A 24,738-nucleotide genomic window follows, 5' to 3' on the forward strand; every position below is an offset into this window, starting at 1 on the left:
AATTTTTCATCCGCAGCCCATCGTCTGTAGTTGGCTTCATTTCGCTACTCGCAGATCATGGCGTTGTCTGAACCCCTGATTGCAGATCAGTGCTCGCATCCCACCTCACGCTGTAAATAAGCGACGGGTATATTACATGCTGTAAGCACTTCCTGACGTTTATGGATGATGCTGAAATTCTGCAGTGACATTAATGCTGAGCCAGAGCCTTCCTGCCTTGTTCTGGCCTTTATGGGAGCGTCTGTGTTTGCTGCTGTGCCTGTCCACCTTTGTGTGCATGTCTGCATATGAGCAATGTTTGTACATTTTGCATTGTTTATGGGGGCTTTCTGTCTCTTTCTATCCAGAACCCGGCCAGCCAAGGACTGTTTTTTCTGTGGACTCTTCAGGTAAACACATAATCTCTGGTGGGCCACTTCAAGGAAACAAACTGTTCTTCAGCTCCAAACAGGACAAGACGTTCATTCTTTTTCTTGCGTTTTGCTTCAGGAACAGAGTTCCAAGACATCGAGGTTCACCTGCGCAGACAGAAGTCCGGGTTTGGTTTCCGGGTGCTGGGTGGTGATGAGGCCGGGCAGCCTGTGAGTCCGGAGACGCGTGAGAAGGCTCGTATGGCGATGGGCGTGGAACCCTGTCATCTTCTCCTCTCTAACCCACTACACACACACTGAACACCTAACCCTGACCCGTGACCCCTGAGAGAGTGCTGGCTCTGGCTGCTTTGGTGTTTTCTGCTGTTTGTTACAGTAACACAACAACATTTCAGTCACATTATTGAGCTATTGATGTAACAGAATAACAACCACCTTAACACACACTGCATGTGACATGATAGCCAACATCTGGAAACCACTTGTTACTCCTGCTTCCTGTGTATAACAACAGTCTGTTTGATAACAGATCTTAATCGGGGCGATCATCGAGAAGAGTCCAGCAGATCTAGATGGAAGGTTGCGGCCCGGTGATGAGCTGCTGTTTGTGGACGGGATCCCGGTGATGGGGAAGCCACACAGATATGTTATTGACCTGATGCACGGGGCGGCACGCAACGGCCAGGTGAATCTGGTGATCAGGAGGAGGGTTCAGGCAGCAGGTGAGGAAACATGAATGGTCTGACGTCATGATCAAACCATAAATATGTTTCTTTAATGGGGGTATGTATTACTTAAACTTCTGAACTCCAAGCAATGTCTGGCTGTTTTTTTGCTCCTGTCACATGTTTTTGCTCACTGTATGCTCATTTTTCACTGCAATATAAAGTCCTTCACCTCTATGGAAACAGCACAACCATGGCTACAGGTAGAGAGGCTCAAAAATGACTTTTGTGCCGTATGACACAGTAACAGTGCCATTAATCCTAAAAGAGAAAATATAAATATGTTTTTTCTTCTGTATTTATTTTACAAAAATTAAAAAAAAGAAAAAAGGAATAACATAAACAACTTTTTTTTTCAAGTGCTCACTGGTGCTATTAAAAAAACTCTACATATTTAAGATATTTTACTGCTTTCATTTTAAATTTGATTCTATGCTTGTCTCCTATATGCTCGGTGTAAGCACAGCCTGCAGTTCAACCCAGTTAAGTCAAAAACTATTAAACATTTTAAATTATTTGTCACAGTCAATCATAGCTTCTTAGTTGTATTGAAGAGCACACACTTATTTTATTTATTTTTGCAAAATCTGGTCAGATTAAAGTGTTAATTTTTGACATTTTCTTTTTTTGAGATGTGAGTTCAATGAAATATCACAATTTTAGGCTTAGATTTATTTAATTTAGCTGAGATAGGCTCCAGCCCCCCGTGACCCTAGTGAGGATTAAATGGTGTATAGATGATGGATGGATGGATTTATCTAATTTTACTGATGTAATGGCAAGTCACGTGATGAGTTCAAAAACCCTTTAAAATTCAATGATTCTTTCTGTTACAGTTTCTGGTTCTGATAAATTGTGTAATTTTGTTGATTTTCTTTAAACATAACTCACTTTTCAAACCCACCACTGGATTAAAAGCAGGAAAAAAGTATAATTTAATTCAAAGTAATTTATAATGCAAAAAATGCCAGACACTTTGCTGAGTCACACCTCTGAAGGTTTGCTGCTGTTTTTAAAGAGGTTTTGGACTATAAACCAGACAAAACAAGGTCTTTAAAGATGCCACCTTTGGCCCTCCTTGGTTTTGAAGCGCATGGTGAATACTGCAGAAAGTAACTTTAGTGAATTGTAAAACGAGTTCACAGTCTTAGCTTTCTTCTGTTCCTCTATCATCTTCTCTTGTTTCTCTCTTGCCTCTCCTGTTCACTGCTCCCATTCATGTCCTGTAATGATTCAGGGAACAGGTTTAATCAGTCAGAAAACTGAAGCACTAATCTCTGAGTAATTACACCGAGGCCTCCCCATAAAACACACTCTTGCTGTTACACACTGCTGTTTGCTCTCTGCTCCTCATTCGGCTCCTTTACCTTTGTAGCTGCGAGCCTGGAGAGTGGGATGGCACTTCCTTGTGTGAACCGCGGCCTCCCCTGTTCTCATTATTACCGCCTTCCCACACACACACACATACATACAGACACGTGCACAGGCTTTTTTCACCAATCCAATTCTTCCCACTCTATTCCGCCCTCTCTGTCAATTTCCTCTCACCAAAGGCTACTGCCTGACTCATGCCTGGCCTCTTCTGCAGCCCTTACTTCCATCCTAATTGTCTGACTCCCACTGGCACTTTACGAAGTGTCAGACTTTGCTCTCTGCTCTGAGCTCATACTTCTGCCTGCACCCAGTGCCCCACATTTTACACGATTCATTTTCTTTTTTTTGACTATTTTGTCTTCTCATGAGATAACAATTTGTGCAACGGCTGGTGTAAGGAAATACTACATGTTGGTATGCACCCTTTCACTGAGACAAATCTCACTGTAGCTTCACATTAGCAAACCAAAGTTACGCTTTAAATTCCTACCCGTTAAACAAGAGCAAGACGTCTCACCTGTGAGCTATCAAAACAACGCTGGGTTTGATCGCTCAGTGTGCCAGAGAGCGTATACACACAAAAAGCTAGAGTTGCACGAAGCAGCTTTCAATGTGGTTGGATTGACGTGATGCTGCATTTTAATGATACGTTTCACCACATTGTAAGCTTTTTCTGTTCCGAGTTGTCGTGTTGTGTTCGACTCGTGATTCTTCAAGGGAGGAGCTGTAGCCCTAGCTTGTCACATTTTAGTGAGAAGGATAAAAAAAAACAGTATGTTGTCTGTAAAATTAATTGTTTTTGCTCATGCAGAATAATCTGTGGATTCTACCAAAGTACCACACCGGTAACTCTTAGTGGAACAGAAAGACAGTGTGTCAGGAGTCTTTCATTTCCCTAATTTACTAACGAAAAGCTGTAGTCATGACAGTCTGTTTTTAATGTGCCAAAAATGCAGCATGTGTGTAGTGATGGAAAGTACATTTATTGTTTGTAAGTATAATTTGCTTGTGCTGGAGCCTTTCCAAGCTAACATTGGGTGAGAGGCAGGGTAGACCCTGAACGCAGCACCAGTCCATCTCAAGGCTAACACAAAGAGACAGGCAAGCGTGCACGCTCACATTCACACCTACTGGACAATTTAGACTCTGTAGTTGACCGCTAGTCTTTGGAGCACCCAGGCACAGGCAGAACATGCAAACTCCACACAGAAAAGCCTCAGCCCCTGTTGTGAAGCACAGCGGTCACTACTTTACCACTGTGCTCCCCTTTGTTACGACATGTCAGAGCTAATTATTGTGTTCTTTACTGCAATAATTCAGCAGTCTAGGAGTGAGTAGTGACTTCTCAGATTAAGTCTTTACATAAAGCACATAATATGATCTTTTAAGAGCGGCTGTGGCTCAGATGGTGGAGCGGTTGTCCTCTGATCATAAGGTTGGTGGTTCGATCCCCCACCCCTCCACAGTCAAAGTGTCCTTAGGCAAGACACTGAATCCCAATGGCAGGCTAGCGCCTTGCATGGCAGCTCTGTCATCATTGGTGTATGAATGTGTGTGAATGGGTGAATGAGAAACATTGTAAAGCATTTTGAGCACCACTAAGGTAGAAAAGCACTATATAAGTGCAGTCCATTTAAAAATGCAGCTCCTAGTTCAATATGAAATTAGCAATTATAAACTTTTTGGATGGGCTGCAAGGTGGCTGGCAGCTAGAAGGTCGCCGGCTCGTGTCCCGGTGAGGACACCTAGATCCTTCTGCGTGGAGTTTCCATGTTCTCCCCGTGCAGTGTGGGTTCTCTTCAGGTTCTCCAACTTCCTCCCACACAGTCCAATAACATGCTGAGGTTAATTGATGATTCTAAATTGTCCGTAGGTGTGAATGTAAGTGTGCTTCTGTCTCTAAGTGTAGCCCTGTGATAGACTGGCGACCTGTCCAGGGTGTCCCCTGCCTTCGCCCTGAGTCAGCTGGGATAGACTCCAGCGACCCTAGTGAGGATTAAGCGGTGTATAGATAATGGATGGATGGATGTCCTCAGAATCCATCCATGGACAGTTTAGAATCACCCATTAACCTCAACAACATGCAAACAACAAGGATTTTCCTAATGTTGTTTGAACTTTGCTATCAATATTAAAGGAAATCCACTGAATCTTTAGTTTCTCAGATGCTGCCAGTGTATGAAGACTCTTGTGTTCACTCTTGCAGCCAACATTTGGTTACTTTGCTCATGGCTGAGAAAATAAAATATAATAAGAGTTCCTACATTTTCTAAAATTGTAAAATGCTGTCTCGAATTATTCTAAATTGCTGTAAACCGTTTTGTCGTTATTTAAGTGTCCAAATTCTCAGATTTGTTACTTAACCTTCTTATTATCTTTGGGGTCAATTTGACTCCATTTAATGTTTAACGTCTCTAAATAAATGATTGACATACGTTTTTCTGTTTTATTTAAAGAGTTATTACAAATAAACTTGGGTAACGATTTTAATTATGATACTTTTCTGGAGGTTTAAATTGCTGGGGCCAAATTGACCCCAAGGATAAAAGATGTCAGTAAATTGAAGGTAATAGGAGGGCTAAAGTAGACTTCCTGGGTTGCATTTTATTGTCAGGTCGTTTTATTTATAATGTTCTATGCAAAAATAATAATTACAGTGCCCTCTCTGATCCCTCTTCACCCCTGATAGTTATATGATAAGAATGTGAATATCTCTTCCACTACTTTCTATCAGTAGAAGCACTGCTCAGCTCTCCATCTCCCTCTACAGGGGAGTCCTGTCCGGAGAACGGCCGCAGCCCGGGTTCTGTCTCCACGCAGCACAGCTCCCCACGCAGTGACTTCACGTATGGCAACAGCACCAGCACGACCCAGCCTCCCAACGCCGGCATGGGCAACGCCACCGCCACTTCCGACGGGACGCTGACCCCCAACACGCAGCCCAGTGACGTCATAATCAACCGAAAGGAGAGCGAGGGCTTCGGCTTCGTCATCATCAGCTCGCTCAACCGGCCTGAGGCGGCCGCAACCAACAGTGAGTCCGCTGATTGAGTGGCGTTTATGGAGTCAAGTCGATGCTTAGCCCGTGCATCATCACTCACCCTCTGCTCTGCATAATAACTACACCAAGTGCTCAATCTAGTGTAAAACCTCACAGGTGCATGTAAGCTGTCAGGTAGTCGCTATATAGAGTCGAGATTAGTGCCAAACTTGAGAGGAAGTTTAGGTCATGATTTACTAAAAAGTGAAGCCCCTCTTATTGTAGCTACTCAATTATACATGCCCTCCCACAGTACGTCAGTCTCACACATCTCTGTTCGGCTGCTGTGAGCATCAGTGCATCGCCCACACACATGAAAAAAAAAAAAAAAAGAAAGAAAAAAAAAAACCTGGATGCCTTACGTAAGCCTAGGGTGAATAGCAAAATGAGAGAGACAGAGACACATTCAGTCAGTCAGTCAGTGAGTGGTGTGTGAGCACAGGCAGGCGTAATCCTCCAATCTGCTGCCGAGCGCATCTTTACCTGCAGCGTGTTGCGTCTGAATCCTCCAACAGCTGTGCCCCATAAAATTGGCCGCATCATTGAGGGCAGCCCGGCCGACCGCTGCGGGAAGCTGAAGGTGGGAGACAGGATCCTGGCGGTGAACAGCCAGTCCATCGTCAACATGCCGCACGCCGACATCGTCAAGCTGATCAAAGATGCAGGCCTTAGTGTCACCCTGAGGATCATACCACAGGAAGGTGAGGAAACACACGTGGACGCACGCACAACATGACAGACAGGGACTTAAAACCGCATTAGTTTGGGCAGACAAGGATTTATGACGGTAATGGAATCTGTTAAATGAAAGTTTCATGGCAAGTTTATTAAAATGTGATTGTTTTTGAGATTGACTGCGATTTTGTCGTATTCACAAAAGCAGGTCTGCACATTCTCCTCACCAATTCTCACTGCGTTTCTGCAACACGTTCAGAAGCGAATGCTCGAACAGAGCTGCTTATCTCTTATTATAGTACCCGGGGATGCACAGGGGATGCTATAAATAATGTGTTTCAGTTTCCCATTGATTCTTCTCATATGCTGCAATCATGGCCGCATCGCTTTTGAAAACGAGATTGTAATCCCCAAGAGACTTTTACTTGGTCATCCAGAACAGATAGTCTTAATAGGCTTAAAATTACTACAGCAATCAAGACTGACTTTATTACTAAGAACAAGGAAGAGCCTGTATTATACATTAACAGAGGGACAAAATGCCTCCTTCTTCCAGTCGTATTCTTTGCCTTTAATAGACATTTGTAATCTCATTATTTGGCGATACAGCAAAGATACCCTGTGGAGTTTCGGAATATTAGTGGTGCTATAGAGCAGGGTTTTTTTTTTTTACAAGCGGGTCCCTGTTTAATTTGTATTGTGCACATGAAATGCTGTCCTGCTGAAAGTTTCACGCTGCTTCTCTGGTCAGAAGTTTGTGGCAGTAGTGTTTGAACAAAGGCAGTAAAAAATGAGAAGAGATGAGATACTGATTAGAAATGAGAATAACAGCACATACTTTCAAACACTCACTCCAGGAAGACAATTATAAAGTTGCATTTAGCTAAGAGAGGGAAGATCGAACCCAGCAAAGCTGCCCGAACGCAGCGTGAAGCGGCTGAGAATGTCAGATAGTCACGAAGTTCTAGAAACAATAGAACAATGGTGTTGTTCTATTAAACATAGGAATAAATCTGCACTAATAAATACTTTTATATTAAAAATGAAGGAAATGGCTATCTGTGTGTGAACAGGCTGCAATCCAGGTGTTTGAGACGTTTTAGCCTCTTTCAGCTCACTCTTTTGGTTTTGCAGCTCACAGCTTTACTCTTGTAGTTCTTCTGTTTTCAGCAAAAACTTTTAATAAACCCTCTGCGAGTTACCTGCCCAGCAACAAACAACAAAGTCAGCAACTTGCTGCTGGAAATAATGAAGTATTTACCAACTAAACAACCTCAGAGTTCCTTAAGCAGTTGTCGAAAACCTGAACAGAAACCTCCTTTCAGAGTGAATATTGGATTTGCTTTGATTTAAATTGTTGCTGCAGCAGATCAGCTTTATAATGAGACAATAAGTTTGCTGTGCTGCCCTCAAGTGGCCAAAAAATCAATTAATGCAAATTCAGGCATCAAAATAACAGACTTGCCTGGATAAATAAAGGCTTTAAGTGCTTGCTGTGGTTTTGTTTGTATCATTTTCTGTTCTTTCTGTATCCCAGAGATCAGCAATCCTCCCTCGGCGCCCAGCTCAGAGAAGCAGAGCCCCATGGCTCAGCAGCACAGCCCCAAGACCCAACCCAACACGGCAGCCTCCCAGTCCAACCAGGCAGCGACAGAACCAAACACATCCGTCGGCCAGCCCAACCCCATGCCCCACCAGAGCCCCGTGACCCAGCTCCCCGCCCCTCCGCCTCAGACCTACACCCACGAGGGCAGGTAAGACTCGGTTGGCAAGGCGCCGGCAAACAGCTCTAATGAATCCTGCTTCGTCCTCGCGCTTTGTTAAACACCGGTTTGCAGCTGTCTTCATTTTCTGATGCAGTGAAGCATTTTTATAGACTAGCCCCTCTATCTGTCTCTGGGGCAAAACACTGATCCACTGGGAACACAGGTATGAGTGAGTCAGATATATCCATCCCCACATTCTCTCCCCTTTTTCGGTACTTTTTATTTCTCTGCAGCTCTTGTTATTCCTCCTCTTCCTTTTTCTTTCTCCACCATTGTACTTTTCTCTGTCACTGTTTTGTCTCCTCTTCCTCTTCATCCCTCACACTCTCTCTCTCTTTCCCCAGTTTATTGTGTAACATCACTTAACTCTTATGGACTGCTCAATTATTTACATAAATTGCTTCTTTACAGAGATCTGTTGAATATTTTACCGAGAACTGCAGGGGTCCGAAATCTAAAGTGTCACTGGCGTTCCCTCTGCTTTACACAGTATCCACATGTCTTTGTGCTCAGCGTCAGCCTCAGAGAGAGCTTGTTTTTATTATAAACATTTTATGCGATGCGCGAGGAAAAACAGTTTAATTTCCACGCTTAAGTCGTGTTTAATGGTTGTCAGTGCGAAACTAAAACAAGCCATTTCTGTCAGCACCGGGGTGACCCAGCGGTTTGTCAGAAAGCATTATTTTCACAGCACACTAAGTGCTCAGAAAAATAACACAAGTAATTTTCCATTTCTACATAATAATGATGACAGTAATAGAAATGCTCCTGGAAGTTCTGTCTTCACTCCGATTGTTCTGTTAGTTACAGGTCTGAGGTGAAGGCCAGGCAAGATGTTAAACCAGACATCCGACAGCCGCCGTTCACGGACTACCGACAGCCACCGGTGGATTACCGGCACCCTCCTGTGGCAGACTACCGGCAGCCGCCCACGTTGGACTACAGACACCCGCCGCTGCTCGACTACAGACAGTTAGCTACTGATGCCAGACAGTTTGCCATCCCAGACTACCGAATGCCACCAGTTCAAGTAAGGATGTTTCCCCCTGCAGAGAATTGCTGCGTGCTTTCACAGACTCTTATGTAAAAGCCGACTGAGTGTTTGAGGCCAACACCAACACTGATACTTAAGACTATGGAGATCATGATCCTTTAAAGCTTCACTCATCAATATTTTATCTTAACAATAGTTTAGATGGCGCTGATTAATGATTAATGATTAATTCGTAGTGACAAATCTACAAAGAATTATTGCCCATCTCTGCCCATCCCCTCAGCTTTGTGGAGCTTTTTAGCATTTTAGCTCATTGTTTTGGTTTTTGCAGCATTCGGTTTCACTGTTTGGTTCAGTCACGGTGCTTTCATCAGTCTCATCCAAACACAGCAAGCATCTGTGCATGTTTTCTGTCAGCTAAAAACCAGCAGAGACTCATAGTTAGAAGCTAGCTGGTGAGTGTTTAGTGGTGCAGTTAGCAACTTAAGAGCTACATGTTTTACTTAGGAGTTGGTGGAAACCAAAACGGAGCAAAAAGAAGACAATAACTGACTTAGATTTGTCAAGTGTTCACTGGTTTAGATTAGCTAATATTTCTCCATATATGCTGGTTTTGTAGACAGGCAGCTGTTTGTAACAAAGTCACTCAAGCAACTTTAAAGGAGGATTATATGTCAGTGTACAGCTCAACCTCAGGTGCCCAAAAAAATTTTTTTTAACAATATTTGGCTATCAGCAACTGTATCTAGGGTATGTACCCAGCAGGACGTTTTAAGGCTAAATATACGATTGTGCTCCCTGCTGGAAAAAACGTAATAATTGCGACATTTGTTCATTGTGCTTTTGAAATTGCGTTGTCTTTACTGGCCGACATTTATACCAATAGAATATATCTATGATTAGCTTGTGATCTTATATTCTAAGCTGGTTTCCACATATTTTTGTTTGCAGTTGTGAAGTTTGGAATTGTCCAGTCTTCACCCTAAAATCTACATTTAAGTAATATTACAATAAAACTATTAAGTTTAAAAGTTGTTTGGTAAATTCACAACATCAGTCTTATTTCTCTGCTGAAAAGTACTTTGACTCAGCAGCTGTTGTTTTAAATGGGCTTAATAGGTACCGATGGCTTGACTTAAAATTCAATATATTTCTTTCTCATCAGATTAGATTTAGGATGAGAATCTTTCATACACATTTATGACAGCTGTTTTTCAGTTTTTATTTAAATGTAATGTAATATTTCTGCTTGAAGCTTTTGTCTCTTTCACCAACGAGACTACAAAGTTATGTCTTAACCAACAGGGAGTCGTGCATGAAAACTAAAATGTTGGACTCATTAGCATACTTTTTTTTTTTTTTTTGCCTCAGCAGTTCCCATGCTTAGTTCTAAAGTCTTTCATACAGTTCTTGGTTGTATTATATTTACTTGCATTTGCACAATTTTCATTCACTGATTTTTCTTTGCTGAGTCCTGTGACTATTTTCTGCTGTAACAGCCTCTTTTGTCCTCCGATATCTGTGAATCTAATCATGTCTGATCTCTGCTTGTCTCAGCTTTCACAGGACTTCGACTTCTTCACAGTGGAGCTGGAGAAAAGCGTGAAAGGCTTTGGTTTTAGCATCCGCGGAGGGCGGGAGTACAAAATGGACCTGTTTGTCCTGCGGCTGGCAGAGGACGGACCTGCAATCCGCAACGGCAGGATGAGGGTAGGTTTGATGATGTCGTTTCCTTTAAAAAATCTGCTACACCCTCTTTAAAGGTTAAGCTGCTTTCTATCTTTCTGGATTACATGGCAAACGCTCACTGTAATTGTATGATGTTATCAAAGCTGCAACAGCAACTTTTCTGAGCCGGCTAAGAAATAATCTGTCAAAATAACTTAGGAGATGGTTCGTCCTTTTGACGTTGAGAGTTTTTCAGAAGTTTCTCTGCTCCCAACTTCCCAAAACTCATCTCTCCCCTGTATTTAGTAACAGATGATATTCGGCAAGATAAAGATAGAAAAAAAAACCTTAAAGTGGGCCAACTTAAATTGTACTTAAGTGTTTGCACAGCTGCACCTCCCTCTGGCTATAGCTGCTAAAAAGGAGGAAAGTAGCACACATACTTTCTGAATTTGTAAAGATGTAATATAAATACGATGGAAAATTAAAACACAGCCCGTGACTCCACTCCTCCAACTCATTGCTGCTGTGTAAATTTTGAGTGATTTGCTGCTCGTACGATAAATTCCACAGCAGCTTTTCAAATTTGTCAATCCCTTCAGTCCTCTACTTTCTTTTTCTCTTTCCTGCATGTTCTCCAATCTTTAAGTCTGGGCCTGATAGCCTCAGTATGCTCTACATTGCTTATCTGTAATGAACCTGTCAAAGATAATGTGTGCAAAATGCCCCTGGGGGAGGTATTACTTTCCCTGCTTGGTGGTGTAGTCGATGGAGTCCAGTGGGCCCAGACGCAGGTGAAAGAGGAGGAGGAGGGATTCCCTCCTGAGCTCTTTTTACATTCAGTGTACAAGCTGCTTTGGCGTCTGAGCACTGGTGCAAAAGTATACTGTCTAAAAAGAAAGCAGTAAAAATTCTGCGCTCAAAATCTAACTTCAAAGGTCCCCTATTGGGTTCCTTTTCAGCAAAGTACAGACATGTCCCTGAATGTGTCGATCAGTTTTACAGCTCAGAATCCCTCAAAGATGGGTCATTTCACCACAACTGTATAACTCCTCCGGGTTTTAGTTCTGTTCTGAACAGGCTGGTTCAGTCTGTGTAGGTTTAAATACAACCGAGCTGCTGCTGTCCACGCCCCCATCAGGAAGAAGACTCTCTCTGTGTCTATCCATGACAGCACAGAGCTAAACAGTTGACCACATCGTAGCTGAAATAGACATGAATGAATGTGTGACACCAGGACTTTCTGTTGCTTTTAGCTTTCTCTCTGAGTGATCATTTTACCTGGAAATCATTACTCCATCATCACTGCCGCTGAACACAAGCATGGCGGTCCATATAAGTTTTGTTTAGGCGTCTATCCAGGAAGCTGTCCCAGACTGAGGGCCTCAGCAGCCTTTAGTCTGGCTTGTCTCTCTTCCTCAGCCTTCCTCCTTTCAAACTATCTCACGCCATCACGAACTGTTCTCCTCCACACTAGTGTGTCTAGTGGAGCTGTAGCCCAATTACCAATCTCACAGTCTTTGAACGTCTCTGTGAGGGCGTCCTTAACTCTCTTCTTTGGAGGATTCTGGTTCCTGAGGACAGCTGGCTAAAGACAACCTGTTTAGGAAAACGAAGTGCATTCATTCTAACCGTATGTCCAAACCATTGGAATCTGTTCGAATGTAGCATAGCTTCGGTGAAGAACCTCAGCATTGGTGACACAATCAAACCACTTTGTATTTAAAATTGTGCGTAGATATCATTGATGAAACTTCTCTAGTTGTTTTACTTGGTATTAGTACATAGTCCACATTTCAGAACCATAAAACATGTTGGTATAATGATAACTTGATAATTTTGGTATTCAACTCAAGTTTGTGATTATCAAATACCTGGAAATAGCGCAGAATTTACAGCACAGTTGTTAATATTAACTCATATATACAATGCAGTTTTTCAGACAATGTTATAAAATCAATATTTTTGCTATAGAGAAGCTGTGACGTGACTGCTGGTTCATATGTAACCTTACTGGGATGTGTTTCAGTCAATATTTCATACTGTTGTCTAACAACAGAAACAAAAATACATGTAAATGACAACAGCTCTACTGGGAATATGGCTGCATTAAAATTCAGACGTATCCCCCCGAGAAGTTCAGAGTATCATGTTTTGACGTAAACTCTTAATTTGATGGCTAAGTAGTGTCTGTAAACTTCTAGATAAATACAGTGGGGTAAAAGCTGCAGTACTTCCCTGTGTGTGAATTACATGTATAAATTAAATAAACATAAAGTTAGTTAAGTAAAGCTCAAGTGCCTTGGAATTGTACTTGAGTAAATGCGCTTAATTACATTCCTCCCTTGAGTCTAATTTGTCGCAGTTGAATGGCCAGACAGTAACACTATTGGTAGCATATCGAAATCAGCTCGACACTGTTTTCTTGAGGAAGGCACAGAGAGCACTTTGATCCCTCCTCCAACAATCCTCGATCCATACTGCTGGGAGCAGTGAAGAATCAATCTGCATTTAGCTTAAGTAAATGTGAGACATTGCTTAAAAAGCATTTGTGACACGGCTGTCACTTTGGATTTGAGTGCTGCTTTAACACATACTAAGGTGCAGAAACCAAAAAAAGCCCACTTGCACTGTGACTCCCTGCAGTCACTCTGACATTTTGAGTTTCAGTCAAGTCATTCCTCTTCAAACAGGCACTTTGAAGCATCTCTAAAAAGGAAGAAAACCTATTTTGACTGTAGAAGCTACAAACTAATCAGCAACAAGGAGCGCGAACAAATTCTAACAAGTGTCTTTTCGGGTTCAAGTGCCAGTGCAGAGGCTTTTAAGCAAATTGTATGAAGTGATTGGTTATTACAGATAATCATTTGGCACATTTAATTAACAGTTTTAGCTTTAAGCTGTTAAAACCAGTTTTCAGTCGGTATCGGGTGCAGGAGAGACGAGTTTATGTCCAGCTCACGCTCTCCGAGCTCAGCAGTCACGTGCTGTCCATTCGGCTTCAGCTGCCTCTTTATTAACGGTGACAATGGAGATGGCTCTCCTCCGCTGTTAGGGGGTGAGGATTAATGAGCGAACCGTCTTGCCTTCCACCTCCTCCACCTCTCTTCAGACCACTGTAATGACACCTAATGACTCCCCTTCTGTTGACTCGAGTCCGCTCCTGACTTTCAAATTACCTCGACCATTACTGGAGGACTTCTCCATTTGTTAGCGTAATTGGCCGGCACGTTTTGTCCTGTTCCCCATGAATCCTCGCCATTAGTCAACCTCGGAGGCGACTCTTGAAGGGCGGATACGTGTCTTATGTTTGACTCAACCTCGTATGTTTGTCAGGGAGCAGTCCACTTAGTATTTATGTAACACTGGCTCAAAGAAAGTGCATCACCTCATAAAATTGTGGTCCGAATAACCTCAGCATAGGGCAATATTTCTTTCAGATTGCATCAGATAAGATTGACGCACATAGGTGATGATGTAATACTGCTTTAGGTGTTACTCTCAGCTCTTTAAGCCATTTTACAAGAGCTGCAGTCATCCTTTGCTTGTGTCATGAAGGCAGCTGCTAAATTTTCCATTTTGTTTTCCATTTAAAATGAACAAAAGCCTTTATATAACTTCTATTTTTTTTACCAAAACCATTGCACAAAGGTTGCGTTTTGGAATAGTTTCAGAGCGCCTATTTTTGCCTGAACTGGGTAAAAAGGAGCTAGAAAATGTGAATTTCCTGATTGATGTACCATCCACGAACACCAGTGTAGCTGTTCACTGAGCTGCTGCAGTTGTGTTGTTTTATACCTGCAGGACATTGGTATTCATCAGAGTGTAATAATACGAACCTCAGCAGCCTCCTGACAAGCAGCCGGTCGTAATTCCATCCAAATGACATGTCAAAATTACTGCCAGAATTAATCACAACTGACACCAGTTTATGACCGGTAATGCTAATTAATGCTTGCAGAAGCTCACAGGACAGTCAATGAATTATAGATTGGTATTGATCCTTATAAATCACAAGGCAGAAGCCTCATGAAATTGCATTTCATATATCATTAACTGTTTCTTTTTTTGGTCTGTTTTTTTGTTGTTTTGTTCCAGATGTACACGGGGAACATTAGCCCTCTCGGTTTAGTTTCCCCCATGCTTCACAGTTACTGGTCAAAGAGCTTTATTGACGCTTTCGAATCTATAAACACAGCTTCAGTACTGATTCGCTGCTCGCTGTACGTGGCTGCTCTCAGCTCACCAAGTATTTATCGGTCTCTGAATAAAAGCTGTCTGAAGTTTGTGGCTGAAAAAAAAAGAAACTTTTTTATTTACTTTGAGATGATGTTGTGTGCAACGGTTTGCAAAGGAGTCTCTTCTGGACTTAAAACAGTTGCATCTTGAAAATCTGGGGCAGGTTATCTGTTCTCCGCACAGCACAATGATATCATACATCCCGACTTTGATTTATTTTTATTTTGCTGGGACATTCCAACATGCCACCCTTGTGCTATTAATGAACATGTCATTTTAAAGTCGTCACTCTTCTGTTTAGGTCTTACAACAGACTTTGGATTCTATCTGGCAAATGAAGCCACCAAATGCAGGAAAGTGAGAACTTGCAATATGCTGATCAAGTATTTTTGCTTGTATGTCGATACAAATTCCCTCACTTTTCTGCATTCAGTGTCTTCCTTACTTTTACTTTCATTTATTATGACTGATTTGATTGTAGGGATGGTGGTGCTAAACTTTTAACAGTGTGACTGATCTACTACTCTGCTAATCCATCCAGCACCGTAACACTACCTCTATCACTTATTGGGGTTTTTCTTTTTTTTTGTTATTACCCCCCCTCATCAGGAAGAAAAAAAAAAAAATTGAGCGCAGGACTTTTTCTGTATTTTCACTCTGCAGTATTCATCGTTGTGAACACACTGCAAACACCAGCATTCACTTGGTGAAAGGGTGAAAATAAAGCAAGAGTTTGCCTGCAGCCCCCCAAACCACTAAATCCCCTCTGCCCTGAGCGCTCTGGATGCTCTGAAACTGAATTTCAACAGTTCAGATGATGCTCTGACCATTTCACATTGAAACTTATAAACACACAACAAGTCGAACTGGAGACTCCTAAACCAGACCTCTCCTCTGGATTCAGAAAATATATCTGAGACAAATTAGAAACTGAGCTGGTGAGATAAAATGAGTGCAAGATAACTTTTTTGTATTAATAATAAATAGGAAAACTGTTTACGATCGCACAACTGATACCAAGTGATAAGCTTGATGATTCTTTCGGTGTTAAATAATTCACCCTGGGTGCCTGTTTGATGCTGGGTTTCAGCATCCTAGTATTGATATCAGATGATTAGGGACCCACGCTGACATAAAGCCACACGTCTTTACTGTACAGAGCCATGTGGGGGTTGTACCGCCATTGTTATGTCACGCTATAAGTAAGAAATACAAAAGCTTGTGGAATGTACAGTGCCTGGCAGGGCTCGTCTTCATGATGACTTTTCCTGTTCGGTGGTTTCTTTGGCTGGCAGTGTGTTTTTCTCCTGAGTCTTGTTCAGCTTGGTTTTGGCAAAGATCCTGACTTCAGCTTTGTCAGCCTGTCTTGGTTGGGCCAGGTTCAGGAGTCTTCATCCACTGTGTGAAAAGATTATGTGAAAATATTTGCTAAGAACATTAGTGAAGGGGCATCCAATGTTGGCTGCTTTCGGCTGTTTTTGTTGCATTCCATTTCCTGTTTCCCAACATTTCTTGACTGTTTCTACAATGTCGATTATTAAAAAAAGACAAAAATGTGATAAAATTACATTTTTAAAAAAGCATTATTGAGGTCACAGTTTATGGTAATAATCCCTGGCTGGGAGTCTGAAAGGTCCTGGACTGACTTTGTGCTCATGTTGAAGCAGTTTTCCAAATCTTATAAGCGCCTCATTTTGCCTCCTCATTGATGTTTACAACTTCTTTTCTTTGTCTGTCACACGCTTCCTGACATCCAGGTCGGGGACCAAATCATTGAGATCAATGGAGAGAGCACTCGGGACATGACACACGCCAGAGCCATCGAGCTAATCAAATCTGGAGGCAGGCGTGTTCGTCTCCTCCTAAAGAGGGGTACGGGGCAGGTCCCAGAGTACGGTAAGTATCTGCATTTTAAATGATACGGCGGCTTTCTTTGTCTTTACAATTCATTTCTCTCTTTAACACTTAAACTGTATTCTCGTCACTGTTGCCTAGAATCACTCTTGATAACATTAATCTGGCATGCGTTTATATTCATGTTATATCTTTAAACTCTTCATACTCTTGTATTCTTCAAACTTCTTTATCCTGTATTTCACTATGCTGTTAAAAAAAACTAATTGTTTGTTTCTTCTATCTTGACTAACACTAGTTTATCTTCTGTCCATTTCAGTGATCTATCACTAATTGATTGGTCTAGGTTGTTACTTCCCCTTCTATAGGAATGGTATCTTCCAGTCTCTCCATGTGCATGAAAAGTGACAAGCATGGCTCCCCCTATTTCTTCCTAATGGGCCACTCTAAAGACACGGTTTGTGACCATACGAATGTTTTTTATCTTCACGTAACCCTGGCTTTCTGTTGCTGTGGTTTTTGTGTGTTGTGTTTTTTGTGTGTGTGTGTAACCACGTGATTCAAGATGCACAAACAACTTGTTTTATAACCTTGAACAAGCCAAACTGTTGGAACATTTTTTATTTTTTTTTGCTTGTGGAATAATCACCCCAAAAATCACTCCAAGCTGCGGGAGGTTGTAAAATTAGTCAACATAACTCTCTTCCCGACGGAAAGATAAATCAACCCCCAGCAGCTACCTACAGGCCCGAAAATATAGCAACATGAGCATTCACCCTGAGTCAGCCGAGGGGACGTGAAAGTGAAATATCGCGGCTGATTTTTTTAACCAGTAAAATCTGTGCGCAGCGCGAATTGAGCCTGGAAGGGGACATTTATTTGTGTGACACCGCGGGTAATAAAACTCTGAGGCGTCTCTCGCTCCCGAGGCTTCTGCATCACTCTCTTTTCTGCATCCTCCTGCTTGAGAGACAGTCATTTTGGCCATTAAAACCCCCCCAGTGACACAAATTGATCAGCATAGGGCCTCGGCGGTCACCCTCTAGCCCTTAAACACAGGAAATAGAGGGTAATGTTGTTCCCCCATGGCGGCCCTTTTCTGCCAGGCCCCTTCCAGCCAGGGATTTAATCTCTGTCTGTGTGGAGAGCTTTGGTAATACTTGCCTTGAGGTGGTTCTCCAGCCTTGAAATATGCACACAAGGAGGCTTAGTGTGGTCAGCCAGACACCAGAAATCTTTTTCTGTGTTCTCCTCTGAATTTCCCTGCAGTCTCCAGGCAGAAGCAGCATTTTTAACCCACATGGTCTCGTCTGTGTGGGTTTGATTCAGCATTTCATCACTCGTAGTTTACAGGCACTTTATTTGCATACTAGAAGGTTATGCAAATCGTGTACGGTGATTAATTTGGCTATTTGAGACATTAGCATACTAATGTTCAAAGGAGCGAGCTATTTTTATCTCAGGTTGTTGTGTGCTTTGGAGGAAGAGCTCAGTGCAAAATGAAGCATGGAAAAATCAAGATTATAAAGTGAGTTGTGTTGATGTAATATAGTTGTGGTGCATGAATATTCCTGTGTGAGGTGTTGTTTGAGTTATTGAGTCCCTCTATCTAACATAAGGGCTGCAGCTCCAGGGGGAAAATTTATCAGTTACTCTGAAGAATCCTTTTAAAAAAAACAAATTGGGAGTACAAGTTAGATTAAAGCAGCTCCAAAGCAAACTGAGGAAACTAATTATGCTCAGAGAGGAAAGGCTGAGTCCAACATGTGGATCAGATGTTATAAAGGTAAGACTCAGCACTTGAAGAATCCTGAAAAGGAATTAAGGAAAGTTTTGAGGATAGTGGTTGTAAAACAACTAAACCAAGAAACTATTAACTGCGCTGATCATTTGCATTAGAAGTATAACTTGTGGGGGAAGAAAGGATGTTTAAAACTTTTTGGGGTGCAAAATCACCTAATTTAATTAGACGTGACAGATGAGTCTATGAACTTACAGTTATGACTCTCTCTCCATTCATTTACATAAGAACCTGGTCTTGTTAGTGTAAATTTAAATGTAAAATCCTTAAATTCTCTCATTATAGTGGTATTTTTTTTTAAATCTGAATACTTTTTATGGTTTAACCCTTTAAACCCCAATCAGATTTTGCTCTTATCATAGTTTGAAATGTAAAAATCCAACGATTCGCTCTGTTTTATAGTGTCTCCTCTGATTATAGTGGCATATTGACTAGTTTTTTATTTTTTTGCCTTTCAAACCCACTGGTGGCTTTTGGACTTGAGAGGATTAAAGCCAGTTCAAAATATCTCCAGTAGCAATTAAAATAATACTCTTCAAATACTCTTTAAATTTGGGCCTGCAAGAGGGATTAACTAAAGGATGATCAAAATCGATGCGGAGGAAACCAAAATAACCTGTTTTAGTCCCTCTGGATCAAACTTAAAAAGCACCGGATACACTTCCTATAATGTAAATTTCACATTTCATTAAACCCCATCGACCTGATAAACACATTTCTGACTTTACACTTATATTTGTTTGGTTTCCTTTAAAAAAATAAAATAAAAAAAGGCTTACAGTGCTTTTGAAAGCCAACCAAAACATTATAGTTACTGTTTTCCTTGGCCGAATAACACTCCCTGTGAAAAAGTCCAAAAAACCTCACAGTGTACTACCTGCTCAGCACCAAACTGCACGGACAAAGTTAGTAACTGGCTGGTGAACATAGTGTGTGTTTAGCAGCTACAGAGCCAGATATTTCCCTCAGGAGTAGCAGACAGTAAGACAGTGCTAAAAATGTACCACAGGGTTTTCCTGCTTGGATGAAAGACGTTTTAAGCGGCGCCAAAATGATCAAAACTGAGACTAAAAAAAAAAAAAAGTTTCACTAGTTTTGTTATTGAGCTTTCCTTCCCTTAAGCATAATATACATTTTTGTTTATCAAATGATCAGAAATAACAGAAAAACGCATGAAATTCTGTCTAATAAGATAGCACAGACTCGTTGCCTTCACTGAGCATGCTCACTGCTGTGCGTAGTCGCCCCCCAAAGGGCTTATTCTGAGGCAGGAAAAACCCTAAAAACTGGCAACAAGTGAGCCATATCAACTTTAAAAATGACCATGTGTCTGTGCTGTATTTCCAGCTCATGCCTGCTGCACCCAAGCAGCCAAAAATAACGTGCTGCTCGTCTATAGAACAAGATCCCATATTTAAGTTTCGATGACTCAGCAGAAATGTAAGGTGAGCAGAGCTTTAGCGGAGCTGACACTAGGCATTAGCACAGCATGTGATAATCATAGTTTTTTTCACACACCCGAACAGCTGCACACACACATAGAGCTTCTTTACGGGGGCTAATGTCACTTCATTGCAGCAGGCGTACTGTAGGTAAAGCGCTGTGAAGTTCCAGTGTACTTAGAAAATGCCTCCTTCTCCCTCTTAGCTCTGCATCTAATGTGCTCCAGCGCTGCATGAGAGTCTCCTTATAATTGGGCCTCATGGCGCTTGTGTAGCCGGCCTAGCCTCTGCCCCCTGCCTGGACCGCTGAAAATGACTGATGGCCGAGGGACCGGGGCTCATCGGTGCAGAAACGGAAGCTAACAGTCCGTGAGAGTGGAGAGTTTTGTGGAGGAACGAGCCTCAGATTCACTGCGGCGGCTACACTGGATGCAGACTTTCTCAGGCTTAAGAGAGAGAGAGAGAGAGAGAGAGAGAGAGAGAGAGAGAGCTGCTCGGCCCCTGAGGTTTTCATTCTCGCTAAAGCACCACCCTATTGGGCACATCATCCATTTCATTAAACCCGTTTTCGATTTTCCGTCAAGGTTTTAGATTGGCCGAGGCATTAAAGAGAGCTATGGGAGGCAGATTGATGTTGTCTAAAAGTAGAGCTGCCCTGTGACACGTTCGGAAGTAGGTTATAGTGCTGCTCGGATATTTACTTTAATGCTTCTGGCTTGTAGAATAGGACTGATTGCTGTGATGATTATTGTGTTGATTTTATAGTGTTTGCTTGTGCGGTGGTGTGCGAGTCTTTGAGCTGTGCGTTGGTGCCGTCTTCACCAGTGCTGACCGTGTTCGTATGTGTTCCAGACAATGCCGCCCCATGGGATGCTCGCCCTTCAGCCTCCCCAAGCCTGTCGGAAGTAGCCCCTCCCATCGACAGCCTTTCCATGTCATCGCCTTCATCTCATCTGGCCCCGGCCCCCGACCCTCCTCATCTGCCACCTCAGGACGTCCCTCGAGACCCGGTGGCACGAGACAGCAGGACGGAGCGTCCCAAGAGCCCCCAGAAAGCCGAGCTGCTGAACCCAGATCCCACCGGCCAGGGGAGGAGAGTGGCGACAACCGGCGGGAGCGGCAGAGCCAAGAAGGAGGGTGGCAGGTCCACCCACAAGGGGCACCGGATGCAGCCCGCCGCCGACGGGGAAGGGGGCAAGGAGGGGCAGAGCGGAGAGCCCAAACCTTCCAGGAGCACCAGAGGAAGGTCCAAGGAGAGGAACACTGGGGACACTAGAGAACCCACCCACTCTCCCAGCGGCTCGAAGCTCCCACACACTAACGGGAACAGCAGGGAAGACGCAGAGCGCTGGAGCGGCGGGAAGCAGGTGGAGCCAGAGCAGGGCAAGCCGAGGCCCAGGGAACCAGACAGGGGCCAGGGAGAGAGCCGGCCCAGCCTGCCCAGCAAGAGCACCAGCAGCGGCATCGCAGCGGGGAGGAAGGTGACGGTCTCCCCTGGGCCTTGGAAGATCCCTGGATCAGACAAGCTGCCCAGCACACTGCGCACAGGCACGTCCAGGCTGAGCAGATAACACAGCAGCTCCAGCAGAACACAGTGGCCACCCTCATCTGAACTAAACCACCCATCTGGACGACATCCTCACACCTTCCTGAGCCCCTTTAACTCCCACCCCACCTCCACCCCCCAACCCCGTTACTACCATAGAGTCAAAACCAAGAAGGGGGCGCAGGGTGATCTGGACCACGTGTTTTTAAAGTTTTATTTATAATACTGTGTTTTAAATTATTTTGAGAAATATTTTACACCCACCACCTTAAGAACTGGAAATATCATCCACTTTAAAAAAAAGAAAAAAAACAAAACAAAAAAGGAAGAGCAAATCTTTGTGTAGCGCGGCGAGGAGTCTTTTGGGAGGTTTGAATGAATTATAAGGACCTCTATTCTCCCCGAGCAGAAGTGGGGGACAAACATGCAAATATGAACAATTTGACAGGACGCAACTGTCGGTTGGCGTTGGATTTTTTTTATATATCTACACAGTGGAGTCTATTTTATGAAATGGAATGTTAAACAGATGCCTGTTTTTGATGAGAGTGAATGGATCAAAGAGCGACAGCGGAGATGAAATCTGCTCATCAACAGAACATTGCCTTAACAGAGACAGTGTGGGCCTGAATCTGTCTTGAATGATCTATCAGATGATTATAGACAAAGATATATTATAATGAATATGAATATGTGGGAACATTTTGTAAATAAGATCATCTTTAAGTGAACAGAATCTTCTAGTTAAGCCGCAGGAAGTTCTAGTCCGCGAATAAACGAGCAAAGCAGCGAGACATGGACCAGAACTTTCAGCGCAACAACTTCCCCCTCTCCTACTCTCCCCCCCGTTCAGCCCTGTGATTGCAGTTTTGGGGGGTTTCGGCAGCAATTCCTGCTGTGATTGACTGCACAGTCTGTTTGGAGTTCGGTGGGGTTGTCTTGTCAATCCATTTTATCTCGTTTTCGTGCTTAACCAACACGGCAATCTGCGACGGTGGTGTCCAGCCGGACGCTGACAGAAGGAGCTCGCATGAAACCGACCGATGGGCAGAGTGCCTTAGACTGACACAGAGGTTGGCTTTTACGTCAAAGGTTCAACTCCAAAATACTTCGGAGGATTCAAAACAGGCTGCTATACAACACCAACTTTACAGATATAAATAATAAACTGTATTTTTTCAGTGTGATATGGTGAAATATATAATTTATTTCACAAGCTTATGTATGAAAATTAGTCCATTACCAGAGGTATTGATGGTCCTTATTTGTGGAAGTGCTGCATTTCGGGTCATGATACTTTCATTACTGATTTCTTAATGAGGTCTGACACCAGTAATTTCCATGAAGAATCACTTTTATGAGACGGTGTAATCAAATGTCAGCACATGGCAGAGCTTTGCACCCAAACCAAACCAAATTAGTAAAATCTGATATTGAGTCGTCGGAGAATCAATCCGGCTTGTCAAGAGCTCTCTGGCCTAACAGTGTGTAACTAAACGAAGTGAAAGCAAAACATTTCTGTCATTTCCAGGGAGGCTGAAGAGAGGGCGCACGTGTCAGAGACCCTGTCAGCTGCTGATTTTGATTTGTTTTAGGTGATTCTGTCGACACTGTGTGATATTAAGACGTACATATCCATGCCAAAGCTCCTTGTAGGTTTTCTTTTTTTTTCCTCGCCTGCCCCAGAGTTCAAAGGCTTTGAAGGCTGTTCTCTTGTACATTTTTTTTATACAATAACCTAACAACTGACTGTTTGCTAAGCCCTGCCACCTTTAGTTACTGTTGTTTCTCCTGTCAAGCTTTCCATTTGCAGGTAACTGTGATAAAAACGGAGGCAGCAGTTCGTGAAATGGAGGGTCCTTGATTTCAGACAGAGGTACTTAAAAGCAGCTTTCATGTTTCACTTTTAGTGTTAGAGGAGGAAAGGCTTTTAGGATGAAGACTTACAGGTGTGTCTCAGGTAGCGTCGGCTGAGGTCGGTGGAGTGCAGACTTCCCAAATCCAATTAAAAGCGGGACTGAGCCACTAATGATGCCACGCTAATAAATAGCAATTGATTTCAGCTCACATGAGAGCAAATAAACACACATGAATCATTTCCTGTTTTTGGTTTTGTTAAAAAAAATCTAATCTAAAAGTTGACATCGCCTACCAAACCCGTCCTCCAGCCAAATGACAAGACGTCAACAGGAGCATAAATTCAAAGCTTGACAGGTCTGCAGGTGCTCAATGTGATTGAATGGCTCTTCAGGGGAGGAGTTTAGCAAATGGTCAATTTTAAGGTCTACAAATCTTCGACATCCACATGCAGATGCTGTAAAAATTCTGAGTGGTAATTTTTCCTCCGAGTAAGCCAACATTAATGAAAAGAATAAAATACGAGAGAAAAATTTTTTTCCTCTCTTCCTTTGCTAACAGTGTTTAAAAGAGCAAAGGGAGACAAGTCATTATGTTTGCAACTGTAATCCGTAATTACACAAGGACTCAGCAGACAGACTTTAAAACACAATCCAACACAGAGGGATTGGGATTTGAATTATTGTGTCAGGAAATAGAAAAATCATCAGCCAGGCACAAGCGGCTCAGCCGTGCAATCATTTGTAGATGATGTGTGGGGTTAACATGATTAAAAACAACATCCTGTATCATCGTGCCCATTTGGCCGGACTGCTCCTTTATTTTCTAACTCCTTATTGAGGCAGAAACAAAAATATGTGCGTACTTTTTTTGCTCATCCTTTGCACAACTCACTGCTTTCCATGTCTGAGCTGTCTCCGTCGAGCCAAATTGTAAGTAGTTTTCTAAGGAAATCAAAAACAATATAAAAAAGACTATCTAGAGGTGTATTTGCAAAAGCGTGTGTGTTGAAATGCGCACGACAGCAGCGTAAACTCCAGCACCCAAGCGGCTCAGTATCACTGTGTAGTGCTATAGCAGTGTGTAGACCCTGAACAAATATCTCTATAAATATGACTCGGTGTACTATTGATGGTCACAAAGACTGTAAGTGGAGCAACTATTTTTATGAAATGCAACATTATGGATATATTAACTTTTGCAAAAATCTTGTTTACCTGTATGATATTCTGAAACGCTGTCAAAATAAAAGAAAATCTTGACACAACATGAAAGATTCATTTAGGACAAGCTGCTGTGTGGTTTATTGCTGGGGTTTTTTTGTCATACATGGGTCACTCTTCACTTTAACCCTCACACTATAATGTAAAGACAGGTGACAAATTA

General features: G+C 42.6%; 1 protein-coding gene across 1 annotated transcript; it reads left to right on the forward strand.

Moving 5' to 3' along the window:
- The first annotated feature begins 277 nt into the window (after nucleotides 1-277).
- LOC103376204 (membrane-associated guanylate kinase, WW and PDZ domain-containing protein 2-like) lies at nucleotides 278-24,642 on the forward strand. The gene is made up of 10 exons (XM_008306575.1): nucleotides 278-389; nucleotides 490-581; nucleotides 901-1,093; nucleotides 5,241-5,504; nucleotides 6,026-6,211; nucleotides 7,723-7,939; nucleotides 8,756-8,981; nucleotides 10,503-10,655; nucleotides 16,610-16,748; nucleotides 20,802-24,642. The coding sequence occupies exons 1-10, from the start codon at nucleotides 278-280 to the stop codon at nucleotides 21,518-21,520; spliced, it is 2,301 nt and encodes a 766-aa protein (XP_008304797.1). The 3' UTR covers nucleotides 21,521-24,642.
- Nucleotides 24,643-24,738: the final 96 nt, after the last annotated feature.

This window comes from Stegastes partitus, unplaced genomic scaffold (assembly GCF_000690725.1).
Source record: "Stegastes partitus isolate 25-593 unplaced genomic scaffold, Stegastes_partitus-1.0.2 Scaffold3709, whole genome shotgun sequence".
In the NCBI taxonomy this organism is placed as follows: domain Eukaryota; kingdom Metazoa; phylum Chordata; class Actinopteri; family Pomacentridae; genus Stegastes; species Stegastes partitus.

What these genes read in the sequence shown, in the direction of transcription:
- LOC103376204 (XM_008306575.1), top strand. Translation starts at nt 278, where the DNA reads ATGTCTGCATATGAGCAATGTTTGTACATTTTGCATTGTTTATGGGGG. An exon ending in GAGGAGGGTTCAGGCAGCAG is followed by an intron (nt 1,094 to 5,240) that starts GTGAGGAAACAT and finishes CTCCCTCTACAG; the next exon opens with GGGAGTCCTGTCCGGAGAAC. An exon ending in ACCTACACCCACGAGGGCAG is followed by an intron (nt 7,940 to 8,755) that starts GTAAGACTCGGT and finishes TTGTTCTGTTAG; the next exon opens with TTACAGGTCTGAGGTGAAGG.